The following is a 21,396-nucleotide window of genomic DNA, read 5'->3' as shown; positions in this document are numbered from 1 at the left end:
CCCGGAGCCGGGTAAAATACTTTTTTTGGTCAGGTTTAAATGTCAGGAGCCGGGATTGCGGGGATGGATTCGCCGGTCCATTTACCGAGGGGGAAATGAGGGGAGGGAGCTTTGTTTTTGACACCGAGTAGCGTTGCGAAGCCCAGTGAAATCAACGTAACGGGATCTACGTGCAGCCGAGGGAAGTGTCAGCCCCGCCAGGCAGCGTTTCAGTGCGAATGAGAGGGGTTTTGGAGGGGGGGGTGGTGGTGGTGGGGAGGAGGGAACCCTTAGGAAGTGGGTGGTAAGTTTAGAGCAAAGTGCATATACACTCTTCCTCTTTGTAATTAACTCCTTCAAAGCCAGCTACTTGTACAAAACACTGAGGGTTCCGACTTGCCCTTGTACTGGGGGTAGGGAAAAGCCACCCCATAACGCGACACAAGTCGTCTCGGTGCATGTGCCGGCGTTTGAAGCGCTACCATTTCATATTTTTAAATAAAAACAAGTTTGGTGGCAGGAAATGTGAATCATTCGGGGTGACTAAGATCTGTTTATGAAAACGAAATGGTTGGATTTATTCTTGCAGTGAGTGTTGAATTGCTAACTACAATAAATCACTAAAGTTTATTTCTAATAAAAAGTGACTTCCACAGGCTAGTTTGCCTTTTCATAAATAAACTGAAATGTTAAAATCTTTTTCATATGGAGCAAAGCTCATTTTCATGCCTGATGCTCCCGGGCCCGATCCTGGAACGACTCGTGCGTGTGCGGTAGCAGTAACAGGAGCGGGGTCTCTCCCTCTGCCCCCCCCCGAAGCAGTAAGCACTCTGCCTGCTAAATTAGATTGTGCCGGATCAGGCCCCTCGTAAGTCTGTTTATTGTGCAGAGCTTTCAGGCACCTCACACATCTCTACATCAAGTTAAAAAGCAATTCTGTTTGCTTCTAGCTCTCTTAAAAGTCACAACTGAAATACGTGTTTATATGTGAATATGTCATTAGAGCGTGCTTCTGTCTGCCTAAGAAATGGCTTTTGTTGATTGTGTATTTATTGCAGTAGCAGCCTAGGAAGTCTCTAAAAGCAGGCACTCTTCTCACAGCCGGCGGAAAATCTGCTGTCAGAGGGCTTTCAGTGATCTCCTGTGACTACTTCCAAAAAATTTCATTGATAAGGCTGCAGAGATGAAACCCAAATCCTGCCTAAACAGAGTAGCTGCCTTGGCCTAGACTGTGATAGAGCCGAACTGCAAACTGATTGGTCTGACACTTTATAATCAAAGTTGATTTATTGTTCATTAGTAGTGCATTAGCCCTTTCAGGCAAGACAGTTATTTGTGTAGTGGCCTGTCAAACAAAAGACCGCTAGCACCTGTCAGTTCTAAACCATGAGATAAGGAAGCAGATATCAAGATAATGCAAATAGAAATACGCTGGAATGAGGTAAAGTTCTAGCAATTTCCCTGTAAGAAATACTATTTTATTTGACGTGCTCACGTTTAGCATATAGAGGGATTGGACTGTAGGGCGAAGGGGTTCCCCTACCCCAGGACCATCAGGAGGAGAAGGCGTTAGCGAGGAGCGGGGCGTGTGGTGTCGGAGCACCGCCGAGGTGAGGAGGCAGCTGGGGCAGGTAATGAACTGGGGAGAGCCAGTCGCTGATATCGAAGTTGTGAATGCTATTTTGTAGCCTTAATTTAATTCTGCTTGATTCTGGTTTTAGCATGAGAGCAAGATTGAGGCACTTTGTGTGTTTTGTCCCTGACTCCTTCCTCCTCTTCCCAATGGACAGATGTCATGAAATGATGCTCTCACTGGCAGGGGTTAATTATATGAAAACTTGATGACATCACGGCAGAGCTGTGAGAATGTCAAAATACATCTGCTGCCATATTCAGACATATTGCTCTCCCTCCTCTCCCCCTATATCAGCTCCCCTCCCCTTCTCAAAAGGGAATGATCTCATGACATAAAACAGAAAACAACACAAGTGTCAAAAGAAAACAAAATTAGTGAACTTTTGTCTGCCACCATAGAAACGAGGATTAACTTATGTTATTCCAGAGCATGGAATGGAGACTATCTGCATGAGGATATATAGTGTATTGTCTTCTCTGAATTTTCATTTGACAGGGATTTTGGAGGCTGTGATCTTAATTAAATCTCAACTGACTCAAATAATGCATCTAAAGGCATGCAGTGTTGCGTAACCTTGCTGAGTTGGTAAACCATAAATCATCAGAAAGCTTATGATAGGAAGGGCTGCTTTGAAATTTTTTTTTGTTTGCTACAGTTGGTTGTGTTTTTTTGGTCTTGTTTAACATACACTTTACTGTGCTGTACCATTGTGCTTTTCCTTTTTTAAGCAGCGTTATTTTGGGGTTTTTTGGAAAAAAAACCAAACAAAAAAACCCCAAAAAAACAAAGCTCTGAGACATGCTCTGACCAGTCACTCAGCTGAAATAAGGAGAAATCATAAATATAATGGGATTGACAGGGAAGAAATGAAATCCCAGCACTGGCTTTCTGGGGATCTCGCTTCTCACAGGAAGGTGTGGGTGCCTCTCATTCTTCTACAGCTGGATGAGCCCTTTATACATTTTAAAAGTGTAACTCTTAGCCCCATGCTGAAATTTACGCTGGGGCATAAACAGTTATCAGACACCACTGAGGAGTCCTAACGTATCGCCCCTGGGTTATAATGGGTCACAGATGGATTATTGCACTAATGGACGGTGGGCTTTGACGTCTGCGCAAGTTGAGTTGATTTTAGTTGTGTGCAAAGAAGAAAAGGGTTGCAACAGTTGTGTGGAGAAGGTTAAAGGGGATTTTTAGGCATTGAAAGTGATGTAGGGCAGTCAGAGCGATTTCTTACGCAGCATTTTAACCTGGCAGTGCTCGAGCACTGGATGTTTCTTGAGAATCATGTTGTTCTTAAAATACTGAAGCTAAGCAAGTGGCTATTTCGGTCTAAGATGCTTTGGTTTCTGTATTTGTGATTTCATGCCCTGGGCAGCTGAAAGAAAGGTAAGGGGAGAAGAATTTTTGCATTCAAAAGTTTAAGCAGTTACAAAGCTCTCGTGCTTTCTTGCTTTATATTTCTGAGTCATTTTAGAGCTGCTGTAGACAAACCTAAGCTGGAAGGACACAGCACTTGGATCTACTTTATGAAAATGTTTCCCGGTAGCAAGATAACTTATTGATGTTGTTTTCTCCCCTTTTTGCTAGGGAAAAGCGGTAGCAAGGGTAGTTTTATCAACACCTGCAAAACTAGATTGTGGGAAAGTCCTGACACCATAAGCTAAATTTGTTATTGTTTGGTGAAAGGCTTGGCTGGTTTTAAGCAGTTTGTTTGTTTTATTGAAAGCAGAACTGCATTACTGGAAACTACTTTGCTGTAGTTCAGTTAAAATGTCCTGTACTGTTTTGTTTTTATAAGGTGCTTACTTGCTCAGCTTCGCTTTCCAGTTACAAGGAAAGGGGAAAAAAATACATCATGCAGATCTAAAGTGGCCGTGTAGAGACTGGGGAGAGAAGCATCACTGGGAAATATCTCTTCCCCAGGCTGCTTTTTTTTTTTTTTTTTCTTTCTTTCTTTTTAACCTTTCCAGCACAGTTTCCTCTGCTAGCAGGAGGATCTGTACTTTGTACTCAAGTTGAATGAATGTTAGAAAACCCAGACTGAATATTGAACAAATAAGTGGAATTGCTAATTGTTCTGTGCACTAGTTTCGGACGGATTTGCCTTCATTGATTAGGTAAGATGCTCTGTTATTTGAGAGGGACAACACCCCCTCCTTCCCAAACTGACAACGGGTTTTAATTTTTAAGCTTTATCTTGCCCTTAAATCTGAAACATCATTGTTCAAATAACTGAGAACAAGGTAAACCAACAACATCAAAAAGGTCGGCTTCTGTGATTTCTCAAGGGCTTGTTATTTTGTACTTTCCAATTCTATTTGATGTCTTGACAAAACAAGATGACACAAGGGAGAATACATTAAATTTTGATTTTCATCTAACCTGTTACTGTAGTGGCAGCTTAATTTCTTCTACTTTTTACCGAAGACGGCTTTTTGCACAATTACTCTAATTGCCACGCCACTTTATGAGAAGGTTTCTTTACGGGTTTCCCATTTGCCTTGATTTTGTGAGGCATTTTTTTGAACATGCTTTGACCTTTAACACGGCGAGCTCGCTGGTTGGAGTGTGTCTTCATTAGAAGTAAATCAGTGAATGGCAAGATTGTCAAAGAAGCAACTGATGTTTTCTCATTAGAATCTAATTTGCACCGTTGTGCTTAGCTGTGATGTTCAGCTGTAGGTGTCTGCCATAGGTGTGAAAAACTGCACATTTTAAGCAAATAAAGTTCACAACTGTTATAAAGGCTACACTTGCAACCAGAGTGGCAAAGCCCAACTGAGTGTTTAAGCAGAGCTCTGTTTTGTCTGGGAAATAAACAGTGTGATTTAACCAGGTGAATATTTTTCAAGAGCTCACTCATTTTTTTGAGCTGGCCAGGACAATATATTTCTTCACAAATGCCCCAGGTTTGAAGAGCAGGCAGCTACGGGTTCGACTCTAGAAGGAGAAAATAGGGAGTGGAGAGAGGGCTCATCCTTCCCTAGAAATTTCTGTCGGGAGTTGTAATTCTCCTTAAAAATCTGCCATAGGGAAAAAAAAACCCAAAAAAACAACAAACCAAAAAAACTCCCCTCTGTATAACACTTCCTTTTTTGCTCACATGAAATTCTAGACATATTAAATGTTGCCGGTTCAATCACGGTCTTTTATTATTTAATTAAGCTCTCCTTAATGTATGTATGAATTAATACACAAATACAAGGAGTCTGACATGATGATCGTTCTCAGTATATTAAGAGTGTTTGGGAGAGAGGGTTTCAAGGGGTTTTCAAGGGCTTTAGGGGTATTTTGGATGTTTCTAAGCAGGATTGCTTTTGGTTTATTTGAGGCTTTTTTGGCAGAATATGTTGATCTAACATTTCCTTTCCTAAACTCTGGAAAAAAATACTTTTGGGTTTTTTTTTTAACTTAATCATTATAAAATATCACCACTGTTAAGAACCATGTAAAGCAGGTTGTAATTTTTCCTTTCATGCTGGAGCGGGAAACAAAAATGATAACTTTTTAAAATGTGAAAAATGATTATGATAATCTCAAGGTTGAAATCTCACTCAGCTTATTAAATGAGTATTTGGTTGTGTGTGTTCCTGTTTGGTCTCTATTTGACAAACGTTAGATGTAAAAAGGATTTAATTTATGTAAACTTTATATTTTTATGCAAATTAAATGGGTATTTATTATAGCAGAAACAATTATCCTGGCACTTAGTGAGAAACCTGGTATGCATGAGAAGTGGTAGATAAGATCAGATATTTCATTCTGTAAACAAATACGAAAATATTCCCGTTTTTCCTTAGCTAGAAGAGAACACTGAAGACAGCAGACATCCTGACATGCCGGGGAATGTCAGCATAGCCCATCGTACTGCCTTCGGTGGGTCAAAGAGAGATCTTCCCTCCTGATAAAATATAATAAACAAAATTACAATAAAAAATGCTAATTTAATTTTGAAGAGGGTTCCTCCCCCCCCCTCCTTTTTAATAGGGAGTAGCATTGTTACGGAGAGAACAGTTATGCTAATGACAGACTACTTAGCTGATTTTACATTAATATAATAAACATTACCTGTCTTAATGTGTGGTACTGTATTATGGCAAAATAACTTAGTCTAAAAGTGAGATTCCATTTTGCATAATGAAACAGCATTGCAGTTTCTGCGTGAATAATTCTAACAGCGGCATTTTTTTGTTGTTATTTTGGAGGATGAAATATGATGTCGGAAACGTTTTAGTCTCGGGATGGAAGCAGGTCCTGCCTTCAGCACTTCTTATTTTGCTGGGCTCTGCTCTGGCTTGTGGCATCGTGCTTCTCTGCTTGCCAGCGTATCAGTGGTTTATCTTCTCCTGTGGCATGAGCAAAGCTGTTTTGCATTGTTTCGGCTGAGATTTTTTTACATTTCAAATGTATTGCACGTAATGGCTTTCTAATAAGACAGCTCAGGTTAATTGTTTGGTTTTTGCCTCGCTGTATCTATTTTTATTTGTAGCCCAGTATTTTTAACTGTTCCTCAGCGACTTACACATTCTGTGTTCAGCTATGCTTTGCTCAGTTTAACTTTTATCACAAAATCTTTAACTGAAGAATTGCTGTTTGGAAATCCAGGGTGCCTGGTATGAGGTCCTACTGAAATCAAGTTTGAACATACATCGCAGGAGAAAAGGATTTTCTGGCAGAGTTATTCTTTATGAATTAAGGAAATCCTCCTCATCTTCCATGCATGCCTGCTAACAGTTAACAGGACCACAACTGTATCCAACACCGAAGGCACGTTGTGTGAAAATGGCAATTTTTTTTTTTCACTTCATACAAGATTAAACTACTTGAAATTATTTAGCTAGTATTTAATTATATTAATATCACTGAAAATGGGGGAATGGAGATGATTAAATAGGACTAAATCATTTTCATCCCCGTGACCCTTGTCTGGGTTGTACGGAGGAGTGACAAATGCATCCCTTCTGTAACTCCGTTGTGAAGTTAAAGGTGAACTTGGCCCAAGTTTGCGAAAGTTTTCCTTGGTCGGTCTCACCAAAATACAGTATGTTTGCAGAGCTTGAAATTGGGGGTAGTGGAGGGGACTGCGGGGGACAGGAGGGCTTTGGGGTTGTGGAGGAAGAGCAGGCAAAACCCTGGGAGAAATAGTGTCTGAAAACAGTTGTGAGTATTAATGACATTTTTTGCCGTTGATGGTATTAGCATGTCAGCAGGTCTATACTAGTACAGCTCCGAAAGCCAAATTGCAGCTGTATTTTTACCTTTGCTGCCAGGTTTACATGCAGCTGGGTATCTACCACACCCTATTGTTATCAGTCAACAATACCAGAAGTAGTTCATTAATCATATCAATAACAACAATCGTGTTTCATGTGGAAAACAGAAATAAACAACTAAAAAAAAAAAAAAAGCTCTGCATGCTAATTTAGCATTCTTTAAATATATCTGCCAGTAGTTTAATTTGAACTTCAACTCCCTGAAGGCAGTAAGACAGAATTATTTTAGTTCTTCATAAACTGCCTTCTGTGATTCATTGTTAACTCATAAAACACGCTCATTTTCATGTACTTAAACAGTTAAGCCATTTTTAAAGTTGGTTTGTAATTTTTTTTGGCAACACATTTAAGTTGACATCTGAGAGATAGAAATCTAAAATTAATTTATAGCCCTCAGTTTAGGTTTCATTTACTATCGGACAAAATATCAGAAATAAATATTTTTTATCTAACGTAATGTAAAGTATATTGCACAGTATCTAAAATAAAGTTTAGTTTTGACTGAATACACTCAAAAAGGGACCCATAAATATTAGAGAGCTGTAGTTAAGAACTTACATGACTGTTTTAAATACTATTGATTTAAACCACTGGCTAGATTTTATGAATCAAAGTGTAATTTCCAAGCTTTGGCTATATTTCTCATCGCTAAAGCACTCTCTCTTGTGTGCCTTTAGCAGCTTTCCAGACATTCAACACGGGATTAAATGATAGTAGTTACAATGATCAATAGGTTAAGACCGGTACAATCACTCTTACCGCTAATGACCTCGGTAGTAATGGGTAATAAAGTGTGGGCTATAATAGCCTATTGCTGGTGCTGCATGCCCTTTGATTCCTAGTATTACCAGGGACTAGCTACATGAAAAAGTTGGACGTTGGGAGTTAAGAGAGTGGATATATAGGCCATCATTCTTAACTATTTAAAGTCCTCAAACTGTACACGTGCCCACACTTCTCTGGGACACACGTGTCTTTTTTAACATGGTGGTTTCTGGTTTATTTGAATTTGTAAAAGGTTTCCGTAAGTTGCTTTTGTGATAAGCAGAAGCACAAACTTTGGCTAAATGTGGCTGTTAGTCATGTTTATAAATGGAAGGCAGGACCTTCTTCAGAGACGCAGATGTGGTGTGAAAACGGGTTTTCAGATGATAAAATGAAGTTGAATGGATCAATGCAAACTTGTACTGCTAGGTGTGCCATATATATATATTTTATATATATATGTATGAATTTTTTTATTTTTTTTTTTTTAAATCTTGCTGGTTAAGTGCTTCTGTTCTAGCAAAGAGTGTGCAGCTAGGAGATCCTTCACCGGAAGGTACGTGGCCAGATTTCAAAGGTAGGGCCAAATCCTTAGATTTATCCCAAGATAAACATGCAAAAAAGCCATGGAAGTGAATGGGAGTTGTCTCTGCATAGCTGACGGCAGAATGCGGCCCTTCATATTAATCACCAATGTGTAGGGTTTACAGCACCCCACCCTATTCCTGTCTGTATCCCTGCTTGTCGTCATAAATCTGACTGAAGAGTATTTGTGTTGTCTATCTTCCAAGAAGGGCACAGAAAACATACTTAAACATGCTTCCTCTTCTGTTTGCTCAGTCCAACTTCAATGAAAGGTAGTACAAACCCGAGGGTAAAGTAAACTTCTCTGGGGATGGGAATAATGAAGGTGAGTCATGCTTCGGGGCGAAGATAGTGACGGCAATATTTAATTAAATAATTTTCTACTCCCAGAAAAGTTTTTAAAAGACTATGAATTAAGATATTCTGAATTCATGGGATTACCCATCCTGATGACTCCGTGTCCTCAGAGCTGGCCTTGCATGTCGAGGCAGTGGCACGGCGCAGCGGCTGGCCGCTGGCTTTTCCGTAGACACCGGAGAGCGGCCGCTGGCTTTGGTGGGACTGGTGTTTGACCCGTAATTAAATCCCCATTTGCCTGCGTTCACACCAGCCTGGACCACATTAGGTATGTGGGAACGCGCTGTGCCACGGGGAATGCACAGAGGACCTCGCCGTGTTTGCATTAATGGGATGTCGGAGGCGTGTGAGCCTTTGCTAGACTTCGCTCAGACAAATGTTTTCAGGGCAGTGTCTGGCCCTGGCACACAACATGTACACAACAACAGGGGGAGATGTGCCGTGTACATGCGTCTGACCTTCAGGAACCATTTTTAGTTCATCAAAATTAGTGATGCTGAGAAATCAGGACATCAGTGCATAATGACTGTGAAATTAGGAATGAGAGCTTGCTATGCAAATGACAGGACAAATCATGTGAAAAAGTCAAGATAAACTGCATATTAAGACATTATGTTACATAAAATTAATACTGCATTTCTCTCTTGCTTACTACTCCACTGGAAGATTTTTTTTTTTTAACTCCTTTATCTTCTGATCAGCTATTGTCTGCTGATTTTTTAAAAAGTGGTGCACAGAAAAAGTGCTAAACATATTATTACCTTTTATTGTAATACATGAGATGACAGGAGATCCTTTTTAGCAAAGTATATCCTTTACTGCTTTTAGTTTTGTGCTGTCACGTATTTGATTTGAAACTATAGAAAAGTAAGGTGCTTAAATATTACTGTTAAAACTCATAAGGGTTTTGTCTTTTCCTCTATTGTTTTTTTTTCCCCTCCTTTTCCTTTTTTGGGGTGGAGGGTGGAGGGGTGGGTTTCTAGGGAAATAGTCTTCTTGCATTACCAGGACTGACAAAATGGTTCTCATGTAGTCTGCAAATTAAACACAAGTGCAGTGATTATTTTGAATAGCTAAATTACATTCTAGAAAGCTTGCGGAATTCATAGCATTGTCATTAGGTATCCGCTTGAATACAATTTGTGTAACCTTGGCCAAGACAGCCTGTCATTTTAATGTCAGTGTTTTATCTGAACAAGACATCATCCTTTCAGATACAGTGTACAGGTTCCTTGCAAAGATGCCCGTGCAGAAACGTGTTAACAGTTGCAAATATGAAATGCTATCAAGTTCATCACTGTAGCTGTTTGTCACTGAAATGTCATGGAAAGCGGCTTTTAATGGTATCTCACATAATATGAAAGAATTGAAGACATCTGTATGCTTGGTGAATATGGAATGGTAAAGACATCATGGTAGGGCCTTTCTGTTAAAATTGCATAGGAGTCTAGTGCTGTTATTCACATCACTGAGCCTTCCTTCAATTTTCTTAAAAACCTGTCGTAATAGGGTCTAGATCCCATCAGCGTGGGATACTTGGCTGTTGGATTTCTGTAGGGAAGGCAAGGGCTTTCTGGGAGGGAAAGGGCCCAGCTGACGGCTTCTGCTAAAAATAAATAAATCTTAGCAGGGTTTACCATATTTCTTGCTTTTAAGAATTCCCATTGCAGTGATGTTTTGCAAAAGGGGAATTTAGTTGCCGGGAAAACGTGGTCGGTACCTCTGTGCCTGCTGCGGTGGGCTGTAGTTCTCTCCAGCCTTCAGCACCCTCGATGCCAGGTGTTGGGCTCCCCTGGTGTGGGGCTGGTGGGCAGCACGTTGGGGCCGCGACGATGCGCTCTGACCCCCTCTTTGCTCTCCTCCGCGCTTCAGGTTCCAGTGTCGGTGGCTATGATGACACCTCAAGTGATCACTCCCCAGCAAATGCAGCAGATCCTCCAGCAACAAGTGCTAACTCCCCAGCAACTCCAAGTCCTGCTCCAACAGCAGCAGGCACTCATGCTTCAACAGGTAATTGTTTCCTTAACAGCTGCTCGGGTAGCCCCTATAGATAGCAGAGGGCTTCACCTCCTGAAATGTTCCTGGGGAAAGAACTTGCCCCCATCTCAGGTCCAAACCTCGGAGCAGCCGTGTTCTGAGATGAACTGACTGCTCTTTTGTTTTTAATTCTAGAAATAGCTACTGGAAACAAATCCAGGGAGCAGTGTTAGGAGTGTTTCCAAGATCAGCTAAATAATACAGATGCATATTTAAGTGTCAGGCCTTCGGCAGATGTCCCTGTTGCCTTTGCCTGCATCCCCCAGAAAGCATGGTGTGCCCTGACTAATTGGGATAAACAAGGTAGTAGGGTGATAATTCCCATTTTAGACCTCGTTATGTCCATCTGGAACCATAAAGGACCATGGAAATGGTGACAATAAAAGTGAAGAGGTTTGTAAGCCTTAATCAGTTTGATTTCAGCCAACGTACGCCGTGTGGTGTGTCAGTGTTTCTCACAGCCCATGGGCCTTTTTTCAACTGAAAGTTGGCCACCGACAAGCCCCGTGGCTCCGTTATAGTAGGGTACAGCACAGCAGGGGCTCGCGAATCCCAGCTGGGTGTCAGCATCCACCCCAGCCTGGCCTTGCGTGCTCCCTCCTGGCTGCCATGCTCCCTCCTGCCCGTGCCGGAGTGCTGCCTGTGCGGAGCACATCTGGGGAGCGGGGAGGAGGAGAGTATTTCCCAGGATGTCTATGCATGTATTGAACAACACTTAATACAGTCAAACCCTATCATTTAGAAAGCATGTGTGTTTCACAACAGAGATTCGCCAGGCTCTCTCAGCAAGGGCATTTTGGCTTTGTTGTTACAATCAAAGGTCATTCCTTGCCTTATTTTAATTAGTTTGTGTAGAAAATGGTATGTTTTTCATCAGTTCATTTTGGAGATTACTTTTCAAACGATAATGCCAAGAATAGTCAGTGTGCACTGAATTTATTGTTGAGTTTCAAACTAAAGGTCAGACCATTACAGATAAAAGGATGCTATTTTTCAAATCACAGTTTGTGTGTTACACCAAAAGGGACACTGAATTGGCTCTCCACTTTTGTTACTTACCATCTTTCCTTTTCTTTGTAGCAGCAGCTTCAAGAGTTTTATAAGAAACAACAGGAACAGTTGCAGCTTCAACTTTTACAGCAACAACATGCTGGAAAACAGCCTAAAGAGGTACAGACAATACCCATTTTACTTTCAAACCACAGATCCCCGGGGACTGTCTAGTGGCTATTAAACTGTCATTCATCTTATAAATGATTGCACAACTGAACTGACTCTATCGGGTCTCAGCTTTCAGATTTAGAGTTATTGTCCTGTTTTCGCCTGTATTTTCCTGTGCTTTCCATTTGCTTGCTGCCACATATTTTATAGCAGGGGACCATGCCTTGATGTTCTGTATGAGTACTGGAGCAAGAATCTAGACTTGTATCTTGGGAGAGTGCTTTTGGAAGTTAGTTATGTTGCAAAGGGGAAGGGGCCAAGGCAGCGGGCCCGGATATGGAGCTGTCCTCGCTAAACAGGGCAGAATGCCAAGAGACGTTGAGTTTGGGCTTGCAGTTCCCAACCGAAGAGGTTCTGGTTGCCTGTTCCTTGCAGCACAGGCTTAGCAGGAGGGACCACGCTGGAGCAGCATCAGTGGTGACACTAAGAAGCAAGGTCTGAGAGGCAGAGGTACCGGGGGAACGCTGCCCATTCGTGGCGTGGTGGCAGGAGACCTCGCTCTGATGCCACCGTGGTCCATGGCAGGAAGGGGACAGGCCAGTGTTGTTTCTGCCTCTCCTTGAAATACAATTTCCTTTCAAAATATCTGTTAAGTCCTAAACTTTGTTGATTTTGGTGTGCTTAAATTTAATTTTGCTGCAATTAAATTTCTTTTTAAGGCATTGAGTTCACCTCTCTAGTCACAAGGAGTTTGAGACTTTCCTGTTTAATCTGACATCGGTGCTGGCTTGGGAAGATCCTAGAAAGCTGCCTCTTGGCACGAGACGCTGCGTGATGTCCTGCCATAGCGGCAGCACTTGTGTGTCACTTTACAAGTGGTGCTGCTCGAAGCACGCACCGATTTCTGCCCCCCCTTCAAATTTCGGCAAATCGTGCCACCTGTGCCAAGTTTCAACCCAGAGTGAATTTTTCCAGCTGAGTTATAAACCCCTGAAAACAGGGGGGTTTATAATGGAAACGCTGACACAACCTTAACCATAGCGCGCTTACGGGCGCCACTATAATAAAAAGGGAACAGATTAAAAAGTGTCTAAAATGTAAATCTAAAGGACTAACAGTAATTAAAATGGAAATGGCACAGGGAGGGAAGGCATGTAATTGTGAGATATCACTGTGCAGAATGCTCTCAGCTTTGTTTTGCTGGCTGTTTTTCTAATTCAGTAGGGCTTACTCATCAGTGGCAGTTCAATGCGCGTTAATGACTCTGGGATGCAGGCATCACTCTGGACAAAGAAATGATTATTGTGCGGTCAAAAGAAGTTCAAAGACAAGAAGGGAATTTCAGTTTTTTCCTTAGAGATCCACATTCAAGAGCATATAAATTAAGCCAAATGTTAAAAACCACAGTCTGAAAGCTGACTTCAAAGTCACAACTCTCTAATTAATGAACTGCGAGCTTCAGTTTGGACAAGTCGTGGTTTGATGCGCCCATAAATCAACATGACAGGTCTGTTTCACAGTCTCAGACAGCGCTTGTCATTGAGTCACATCAGATGTAAACACAGCAGAAAAAAGAGGGAATATGAAGGAGGTGCAATTGATCAACAGAATTGGTAAAAACCCACTTTTGAAACGCATTATGCATGATCACAGGAAATGGCGATAGCCTCAAGAGGCTTTCTCCTTCTGCTGTTGCTTTTTTGAATCAGATTTCTAACAGCCTTCAAAAGGGAGAATAAGAATTATGGAGCTTCTCCCCTGTGGCTGGCAGGCAATAACCCCCTGTTGTTATTTTGTGCTTCTTTCTTTTCAAAGGCGTCAAAATTTAGTTTTTTAAAGATCTTTAACTCTATATTTGAAGACAAACAATAAAGGGCTGCCACTGTCATTCTTATCAGTTACCAGGGATTGTATTTTTTCTTTCTGTTGCCACTTCTTATTAACCTCTTATTTGGTCTATTAGACATAGTTTTGAATGCAAGCCTGCATGCTGGGAGAACATGAAAGTTCATATGAGCTCAGAGGGCAGATAAAGAAATTTGAAGGGGAAAGTTACACAGCAGAATGAACGATAAAAGTTAACTCTTCTAAATTGCTGTTGTCAGACAGGAGAGCATCTCAGACACAAAGATGAGGGCTTGGAGCTTAAAGAAAAAAATACTTTGTGTTAAAAAAGACGAGAAGGGAAGTTAGACAATGTGATGGCATTTCAATATCTAACACACTGATTTACTGTGGTCACACTTCTGATATTACAGTATCGAAAGCAACAATAAGAAAGGACTTCTTCCCATTTCAAGAAGAGCATTTTAACATGATAGCTGTTAAGAGAACAAGGGGCCCAAGTCTCTTCAGCATTTTCTAGGGTTTTTGGGATGGGTGGTATTTTTGCTGATGGTTTTAGTAGAGGCCCGTTTCAGTGATGAATTTCATCCTGCGGGTTTGTTCAGCCTCGTTTTCCCTGCCTTAAGGAGGTTTATTCTTGCTAAATTCGTATGCAAGCAGTGATCTCTTTTTTTTTTCCTTTTTCTTTTATTTTTTTTTTTAAATTCCCCCCCGTACTAAAAACCGATGGTCAGGTCACATGGTGAGCCGTGCCATGGTGGGGACCAGCGGCTGCTCTGCTAACGAGGGCTGAGTTTGTACCTTGACAGATGGAACAAGTGTATTCATGTAGTGCATCCCCAAGTCATTTTATTAGTGCCTTGTCCTATTGTACTGTTGTGAAGGAAGAAAAACACAACAAATCTCCCAAGCCCCGCTGGTGAAAGGGATCTGACCCCCAAGCAGGATAACAGACGGGCCCCAGTAAGGTTTCTGGTGGTTTTTACTCGGCGTAGCAGAGGGTGAGCACCGCTGCACAGTGCCCCATAGCGAGAGCAAGAGGTGCCGGGGCGAGATCTCGGCCCTGCGCCCGCGGGACTGCCTCTCCCCTGGCAAAGTGGGGTCTCCCTGAGGAAGGGGGGCTTTAGAGCCACAGAACGACCCCGCTTGGTGCTGCGGCGCTGGATGAAGTGGGTTGTTTTCCAAACAGGGCCGTTTGTCCTCTGGCAGTTGTGACAGTTTATGTTAGGCAGTAGGGAGTAACCTAAGAAAGGAAAACAGACCTTTGACAGAAGCTTTAGGGAGGGGATCAAAAATGCAAGTTTTATCAGGATATTTCAGCATTTTAACACTGACTACTGACCTGACAACAGGACTGCACTGAGACCTTTTTTGTATGCATTCAATTGTGAGAAGTAAACAAACTGCCTTGTATCCTGTGTTTGGTAACTGGGTGGGGAGCGCAGTTTGGCAACGTGTCTTGCTTTTAAATTCTTTCTTGGACAATGGGCCTTGTATACTTTTATATCCTGGCTTTTCAAAGTAGAGAGTGTTCAAGAGCTTTTCTTAGGATAGCTGAGAAGACAACCAAATGGGCATCAGTCAATTTATATAAAGGGGCTTTTTTAAAGAAAAAAAAACCCTACCAACTTCACACTCAGGTGGCAAGTAGGTAAAACACGGCTTACAGTAACTAGATTTTTATGTAATGCCATTTATTTTTTTATGTATAGATCTATATTAAGTATGTATATATTTAGAAAATGAATATTTATGCAGGTAAACATTACATTAACTCTTAATGTAACCGTTGCTGGGGATTGCGTTCATCTGGTGCTGTTGCAAATAGTTGCAACAACTGGATCTGCCCGAGCAAGCTGTTGGAAAGACATGAAAACTCTCAGAGATTCAGAATGCCTGAACACCTATTTGTTTAACTGTGATGTTGAAGTCCTAGATTCTCTTTGGAAATAACATAAATTGACTTTATAAATAAGATAAATTGACCGTCTGACTGTCAGTACAGTCACGGGTATGCAGTTGGTTGTAGTATTAAGGTTGATGGGGCATGGTGGTACAAGAAGCTGGGGGCCAAACCCCTGGCTGGTGTCTGTCGGTCCTGCCCTTGCAGCTCTGGCAGACTTTTTGCCCTGCTTGACAGCAGTAGGGAATGGGGCCAGTGATCCTCTGGCTTGGTGTCAAGGAAGGGCAACAAAAAGCTTGGGATTTGGCTGGGGTTTGTTTGTGAAAGTATGCAGTTTTGCAAGAGTTAATTTTCTTTCCATAATTGTTAGCCATAATGTGTATAAGACCTCCACCTTGATATGATTCCTAGCAGATTAGGGATATTAGATAATTTCCTTCTATTTATTGTACTACTGCACTGTATTATCTTTCTATCACTCAGATAATTACTAAGGAAATCTACATTAATTTTTTTTGGCTAGCACAAGGAACTGCTAAACACTGGCATGATGTATTGATGTTTTACACAACAAAAGTTTTCCTCCTGTCATTGTACAATAAATAAAAAGATATTTATCAAAATGCAAAGCCTTTCATGGATTTTAAAGAACAAAGCAAATAAAATACAAGACGAGCATGGAAGCAAAAAAAAACCTAGAGGCTTCCTTAACTGAACAAAATTAAGGACTCTGAAGCCTGGAGTACTGTACATATTAAACACTCACATTCAAGTAAGATGTTGTTTGCTAAATTATGAATGTGTGTAATTAAAATCTAGTGGCTGTTTCTATGAAAGATTTACAATGTTATTTCATCGTTTGTCATGGCTAATTAACAATATTAGATGAAGTTTTTCTTCTTCAAAGGTCTGATTTTTTCTCATTTATTTATGTCAGAAGTGATAAACAGAGTAGTTAAAAGCTTCTCTGGGTACAGTAGTGAGAAAAGCAACATGTTCTTTTACACCTCGAAGGTTCAAGGTTCATATCCCTGTGGAGTAAAGCAACTCCATCTTCTTTCTAGTGAGAATAATTAGAATTTTCAAAGTGCAGAAGTAGCAGCCTTAAATACAGCACAGAATAATTCCCAACATAACAGAAAGTATTGTGGGGCTTGATGGATGAATAAGAGAGACTAAGTATAAAATACCATAAATTAAGCCAGTCATATTGCCTTAATCGTTGAGACAACCCTTGCATGAGCAAACAGAGCACAGTGCAGGATTGTTTTTCATTACATCTAAGTGTGATGTGATCGTGTGGTGTGATTCTCACGTTATACATGTTCTTTGCCTCAAAGAATTACCCAGGACTTCAACAGCTGCCAGCAGCGTTCCCTTTACCCACCGCTGAAATGCAGCCACTTCTGGGGTAAAACATGACCACATGGACCAGGGTGACCAAGAAACACTGCATACATTTTTAATTGGGTTGGCAAGAGGGATTTAAGTAGGATGGAAGTAACCACTGGAGGTGGAAGTGGCTGTGGCTCTGTGGTTAGCTCTAGCACCTGAACGTGCCTTGAGGGCTTTGATTGGAGTGGTGGGCTCGCTAGCTTGCCTCCATACTGGGTGTCTGCGATCAGAAGTTGAAGTGTGTTGAGACAAGAAGCCCTGTAAATCTCTTAATGTTCTGCTCTGTATTGACAAATGTGCATTTTTAATTTTTTTTTTTTTTCTTTTCCAGCCCCAGCAACAGCAGGTGGCTACGCAGCAGTTGGCCTTTCAGCAGCAACTCTTACAGATGCAGCAGTTGCAACAGCAGCACCTCCTGTCTTTGCAGCGTCAGGGGCTGCTAACGATCCAGCCTGGCCAGCCTACTCTGCCTTTGCAACCCCTTGCACAAGGTAGGTGAGGGGTTTGGGAGCTGCCGTCTGTCTTGCAAAATGATAGCACACATGCACCGAAAATTGTCACTTGGTGAGAGAGAGGGAGAGATATCTCATAGGCTCGTAAAATAATAAGCACAGAGAAATCCTGACAGGCAAGGTGGGCATTATAAAGCTATTTTTTGGGAAGGACAGTGCTGAAATCCTGGACTGCTCTGGCTAGCGGGAGGCAGGCAGTTTGGAGTTCCGATTCAATTTGCACAGCTATAACCGGTCTGGCAGAGTCGGAGCTGCTGGTTGTACTAATCTGGGCTTGAAATCCTCCACGGGAGGCGTCTTTATCGATTCTTGGTGCTGGGTTCATGGCTAAGAGTAGTGTGAGAGCAGCTTTTCCTTTTCTCAATGTGATATATGGGCCCTTTCTGGTTCCGGCCTGGCGAGGAGCCGGGCGCCGAGGAGCTGGGATCCGCACGCTGCCAAACTGTAGAAATTCGCCTGCCCTTCGCTGCAGCTGAGAGGGAGAGGTGGCAGTGTCTCCTCTCCGTGCCTGTTACACGGCCTTCATTTCACTGCCTGTCTGCATCATGGCTTCATTCCTCCCTACATACTGAGGCAAATTGGGATTAACTCCATTTAATTTTAATGGTGTTATTGACAATTAGATCCTCCTACATCTTTATTCAGTCGTCCACTTTGCAAGAAGTTATTACTTTGCTGAAATTCCTGTTTAAGTTTTTCATTTTTTTAAGAAATAGATACATTGAAACAATACTTAAATCGCAGTACTTTTGACAGTGATTATAACCTGGGATTTTTATTCTCTTTTCCTCTTCAGCTTGAATTTATTTTATTTTATTTTATTTTTAACCTGGGTTTGTCTGCAAGCCTTGGGACATTTATCAGACTTGCCTGAGCTCTGGCTGCTGTGATTAAGGCAGACGGTTCGAAGTTGGCATGGCTCAGGGAAGACCAGGTCTTTCAACCATGATGCTGGTATTCCTGAATAATCATGCCTTTTCCTTCCCTTGCCCCATAATAAATTTAAACATCAACCTCAACAACTTGAGTCAGCTCAGGTTGAATGATTTGGGCTCCTCAAAGCAGCCTTAGGGCTGGTACTAGTTGCTAAACCATATAATGAATTTACATTCAGCTCTGTTCAGTTAAATGAATTTTGTGATTCTGTGAAATAGGGGGACAGGACGCAATTGCTTCTGTTCTTCACTCTCCTTTTTTGTGTGTACATAGCTGCACAAAGGAGAGCAACGTGACTGGTGAATATTACATGAATAAATGGGGACAAAACGGGGAGTGGAGTCTGCTTTGCCGTGTGGCTGATGTGGCTAATTTAGGCTTATTTTTGCCAGACCCACCAAGGTATCTGAGTACTTAACTCCTGTCTTTAAAGGCTAAGCTTTTGGGGACCTGACACCTCCCTCTGCAAGACTCAGTTTAGCTTTCCAGCATCCCAAAGCTGGACACCTGGACTAGTCTAGTCTTGATAATCAGGACAGACTAGGCTGATGTGTGGGAAGGTGGTGCCTGGCTGGGAGCTGCAGGATCAGGCCTGGGGTTGGTCAGGCACCATCGATGCGTGGCGTGACAGGGAGAAGGCATGAAATGAGTCCAGGAAAAAGGGCATGTAGATAAAATGCCATTTATACTTGCAAAATGCTGTAACGTGCGTTAATTATGCTTCAGATTTATTGTTGGAAGCATCCCAGGCTGTTCGCACACACCCACCGGACTCAAGCCTCAACCTTTCTAATTTTTCCCACAGCTCCTATACTATTAAGTTTGCTCGGTAAGGTTCATTGTATAGTACATCAGTTAAGCTGTCCAAAGGAGGGCAATTGGGCAGTGACAAGACACGCTCATGTGTAATGTGAAAGAAATGAATGTGGTGATGCATGAAGTGTAATCTGTGCGGTAACACATCGGAGACACCAGTAGGTAATTCAGCAGTCGTGGCATTGATTGATATGGTTAGCAGGGTAGTGTAACTATTAGTCCTCGCAAAGAAGCGTATTTAAAACCTAAGGGGTGCCGACTTGCATGCTGGAGACGACATAAACATAAGCAGAAAGGGCTGATTCTTGCAGGGAAATGAGCTGCGAGCGTTGGGGGCGGCTGGAGCCGGGGGCTCAGTGGCGGGAGGAAAGAGTAACTTGAGAATTCAGGCAGGTTGCAATACAGCACGATATTTTATTTTTTTTTATCAGAGAGACGATGGCTTAAAACTGATGTCATTATGAGGTTTAAATCAACTTTCTGCTTGCTTGAACATGGTCACCTGGGTATGGAGGTACAAGGACACAAAGAGGTTGAGCAACTCTGTCTTTGAGCCGGTGATACCTGGGGTTGGGAAATTGAGTTCCGTGAGCAGTAATCTGTCAACTGTCCCCACAACATACATTTTTTAAACCTGTGCCTACATTTTCTTTCATAATGAAGGGGACTAGTTGTCCTGAAAAATGCAATGAAGAGCCAGGGCTATAGTTTAAAATAATTGGTAATGGACACTTCTTATTTAAAAAAAAAATTACATATATCATGCCCTTTTGTTTTCAGAACAGTTTGCAAGACTGAGACAAATACTGTAAATGCTCATGTAAAAGAAAAATAAAATTATCCCTCTAGTAAAATGTATCTATGAATTCGGTTAAAAGCATTTTGCTTTTATTCTTAAGTATCTGTAAATAGTAATAAATGTTTCAAAGGAGAGAATGCTACTTCATAAGTGATATTTTTATGGTTTTAGAACTAATACATTGTTTAAAACTGCATTTTAGTTTCATTTTAGTTTTTAGTGCTTGCCTATTGTCTTACACAAAATAGCACATCCTTTAATGTTATATTTGTGTAATCTCTGCTGCTTTGTATTTAGACACATCTATAATCTAGATTTTACATCTGTACGTAGTAGCAATTTAAAAATAAACCACATTTCATCAGTGTTCTGAGCTGCGAGAGCTAGATCTTCAGTATCTGCAAATGAAACTGCAAATCACGCTTCAGATCACCAGTGAGTGAAAATAATAGGACTGAGACGTCTGGGTGCCCGATTGCTCCCATAGATTTGGCAGTTTCAGGTCTAAATCCCGTTACTGGTACGTATGAAGTTGCAGCACCGGCAGTAGTGATCTCGAGTAATTGCAGCGCAGTTCTGGGAATCTGACTTGAAATTTAGCTCTCGCTGTTAAAATGAAACTGTTAAATGGTAAATTACATAATTTATTGCCAGTGTTCGTGGATCTATTTGACTTGCTTTTACCATTTGTTCTATTATTTTATTTAACCATTTTGTTGGATGAGTAATGAGCATACCTTTCAGCTGCCCAGTGTGACAGACTAGTTAGGAATTCTCTCCAGAATTATTCTAAAAGATCTAAATTTGGGGAAGGAGGAGAGAGGCTTTTTAAAAATTTTATTTTATTAATCAAGTGATGTAGTAATTTTTAAGCAATGGGTTGTGTGCAAACGTGTATGACATCACAGTTAACTCTTTAAATTAATGTCACCCAGCCTGAAATCCTCTTTATTATCTCCAGCATTTTTTTCCTCACACAATAGCTGTGTTATTTTTCTTTCAATATGCTGTATAGTTGTCATTAGTGCTCCTATTGAGTTACACTTGTATAGGAAGTTAGACCAAACCCCTTGACTTTTAGAGGGTCTACAGCGAGGTGTAAATATTATGTGTATGTATATTTTAAGGCTGTAACCCTTGCAAGCTTTTCCTCAGGATAAAGCATTAGGAGATCCAGAAGTGACCGGGAGAAGAAAGGGGGACGGGGAGAGTGGGTGCTAGCCTGTCTCTAATTAAAAACCTTCAGAAATCCAGCTAAGGGGGTGGTGGGGGGAGAAAAAATAAAAAAGGGGGCCAGCTATTTTTTCCCTATTTGCTTATTCTGGAAAATAAAAATAGGTGTCGACTCATATGGTCTCATATCAATATGTTATCATCAACAGACAAGTCTATTC

General features: G+C 41.4%; 1 protein-coding gene across 6 annotated transcripts in view; it reads left to right on the top strand.

Annotated features, from left to right (window-relative positions):
- The window catches only part of FOXP1 (forkhead box P1), a 343,548-nt gene that overhangs the window by 256,810 nt on the left and 65,342 nt on the right, over window positions 1–21,396 (top strand). For 4 of the 6 annotated variants that reach the window (XM_026857383.1, XM_026857381.1, XM_026857382.1 and 1 more), the window contains 3 exons: window positions 10,471–10,608; window positions 11,716–11,805; window positions 17,271–17,430. In XM_026857383.1, the coding sequence (XP_026713184.1) occupies window positions 10,471–10,608; window positions 11,716–11,805; window positions 17,271–17,430 (388 nt within the window). The remainder of the gene's footprint in view (window positions 1–10,470; window positions 10,609–11,715; window positions 11,806–17,270; window positions 17,431–21,396) is intronic. The other 2 variants (XM_026857386.1, XM_026857384.1) reach the window with 1 other exon arrangement.

This window comes from Athene cunicularia (genome assembly GCF_003259725.1).
Source record: "Athene cunicularia isolate RWA chromosome 12 unlocalized genomic scaffold, athCun1 chr12_part1, whole genome shotgun sequence".
Taxonomy (NCBI): domain Eukaryota; kingdom Metazoa; phylum Chordata; class Aves; order Strigiformes; family Strigidae; genus Athene; species Athene cunicularia.
This window is presented reverse-complemented; position numbering and strand designations above follow the sequence as displayed.